The sequence below is a fragment of the Galeopterus variegatus genome, unplaced genomic scaffold, assembly GCF_000696425.1.
Source record: "Galeopterus variegatus unplaced genomic scaffold, G_variegatus-3.0.2 Scaffold3811, whole genome shotgun sequence".
NCBI classification, from domain to species: Eukaryota; Metazoa; Chordata; class Mammalia; order Dermoptera; family Cynocephalidae; genus Galeopterus; species Galeopterus variegatus.
In genome coordinates this window covers 120,761-122,453 of record NW_007729922.1, presented here as the reverse complement: position 1 = coordinate 122,453, position 1,693 = coordinate 120,761, and the positions used below count along the sequence as shown (strand labels likewise).

The following is a 1,693-nucleotide window of genomic DNA, read 5'->3' as shown; positions in this document are numbered from 1 at the left end:
TTTCAGGATTGTTGCTATTATAAATAAAGCTGCTATGAACATTCTTGTAAGTGCCTTTTGGTGGATGTATGTACCTGTTTCTCTTGGGTACATACCTAGGAGTGGAACTGCCAAGTTGTAGTGTACATGGTGTTCAGCTGTAGTTTCCCAAACTGCTTAGATCAGTTTTGTTCCCACCAGCAGCACGTGAGAGTTCCTCTGTCTTTCTTCATCTTTCCATGCCTCTTTCTCGGGGTCTCTGTTGCTCTCCATATCTCTCTCTGTCTCTGTCTCCCTCAGTTTCCATCTTCCCTTTATTGGTCCTCAGCTTCCCCCACCATTTCCCTCCCCCAAAAGCTTTGATGTGACAGGAAGGGGTTTTTCCCCCTTACCCAGACTTCTTCTTCCTCCCCCATAGGACCCCACCACCCCCCATGGCTCCCCTGGCCTTGGTGGGGGTTGTGCTCCTCCTGGGGGCACCCCCATGCTTGGGGGCAGCCACCCCCACCCCCTCCCTGCCGCCTCCCCCAGCCAATGACAGCGATACCAGCACTGGAGGCTGCCAGGGCTCCAACCGCTGCCAGCCGGGGGTTCTGCTGCCTGTCTGGGAGCCTGACGACCCGTCACTGGGTGACAAGGCAGCACGGGCAGTGGTATATTTTGTGGCCATGGTCTACATGTTCCTGGGTGTGTCCATCATTGCCGACCGCTTCATGGCGTCCATCGAGGTTATCACATCAAAGGAGAAGGAGATCACCATCACCAAGGCCAATGGCGAGACCAGCGTGGGCACTGTTCGCATCTGGAATGAGACTGTGTCCAACCTCACGCTCATGGCTCTTGGCTCCTCAGCGCCTGAGATCCTGCTGTCGGTCATCGAGGTCTGTGGCCACAACTTCCAGGCGGGCGAGCTGGGCCCAGGCACCATCGTGGGCAGTGCTGCCTTCAACATGTTTGTGGTCATCGCGGTGTGCATCTACGTCATCCCAGCTGGTGAGAGCCGCAAGATCAAGCACCTGAGAGTCTTCTTTGTCACTGCCTCTTGGAGTATCTTCGCCTATGTCTGGCTTTATCTCATCCTTGCTGTCTTTTCCCCGGGTGTGGTCCAGGTGAGCAAGGCCCCATGGGCACCTTCTTGGTGCATGGGTGTCTGCAAAAATCCAGAGGGGTGACTCTTGGCTTGGAGTGTGATTAGTTTATTTGCAGAAATGCATGCTCACATCTGAGAGGGCTGCCAGGTATGGTTGTACAGGTCACGCACTGCACAAGGGGACCAAAGAGAGCAAGTTGGGGCCGGATTCCTGCTGGGTGGTGCTCCCAAGCCACGTCTCTGGAAGGTGCTGCAGGTGCTCATCTGCCGAGCGGGAAGTGCCATTTTGCATTATACCCATCCAGAAAGGGCACCTTTTAACTCTCACAAGGTTTCTCTATGTGCTAACAGCCCCTGTTTTCTATGTAATGCATGCCAGGTATGTTCACATGTTTTCCTATACTCCCTGTCTTTTGCATAATTTATTCCCACTTTTGCAATAAGACATCCCTATTTGCATAATTCATACTACATTTTTGTAATCTAGCCTTGTGTTTTCTAACAGTGGTAATTGGTTTGAGTAACTTGGTGCAATTTGCATAATTTATCCATGGGATTGCATAGATACATGCCCATATCTGCAAAATTTAGCTCTGTATTTGCCAGATATGCAATCATGGTTTG

The 1,693-nt window shown here is 51.7% G+C and overlaps 1 protein-coding gene across 1 annotated transcript in view; it reads left to right on the top strand.

Moving 5' to 3' along the window:
• Positions 1-404: 404 nt before the first annotated feature.
• SLC8A2 (solute carrier family 8 (sodium/calcium exchanger), member 2) overlaps positions 405-1,693 on the top strand; it is a 28,677-nt gene continuing 27,388 nt past the window's right edge. The window contains exons 1-2 of the mRNA XM_008586047.1: positions 405-1,147; positions 1,421-1,448. Of these exons, the coding sequence (XP_008584269.1) occupies positions 414-1,147; positions 1,421-1,448 (762 nt within the window). The 5' untranslated portion in view covers positions 405-413. The remainder of the gene's footprint in view (positions 1,148-1,420; positions 1,449-1,693) is intronic.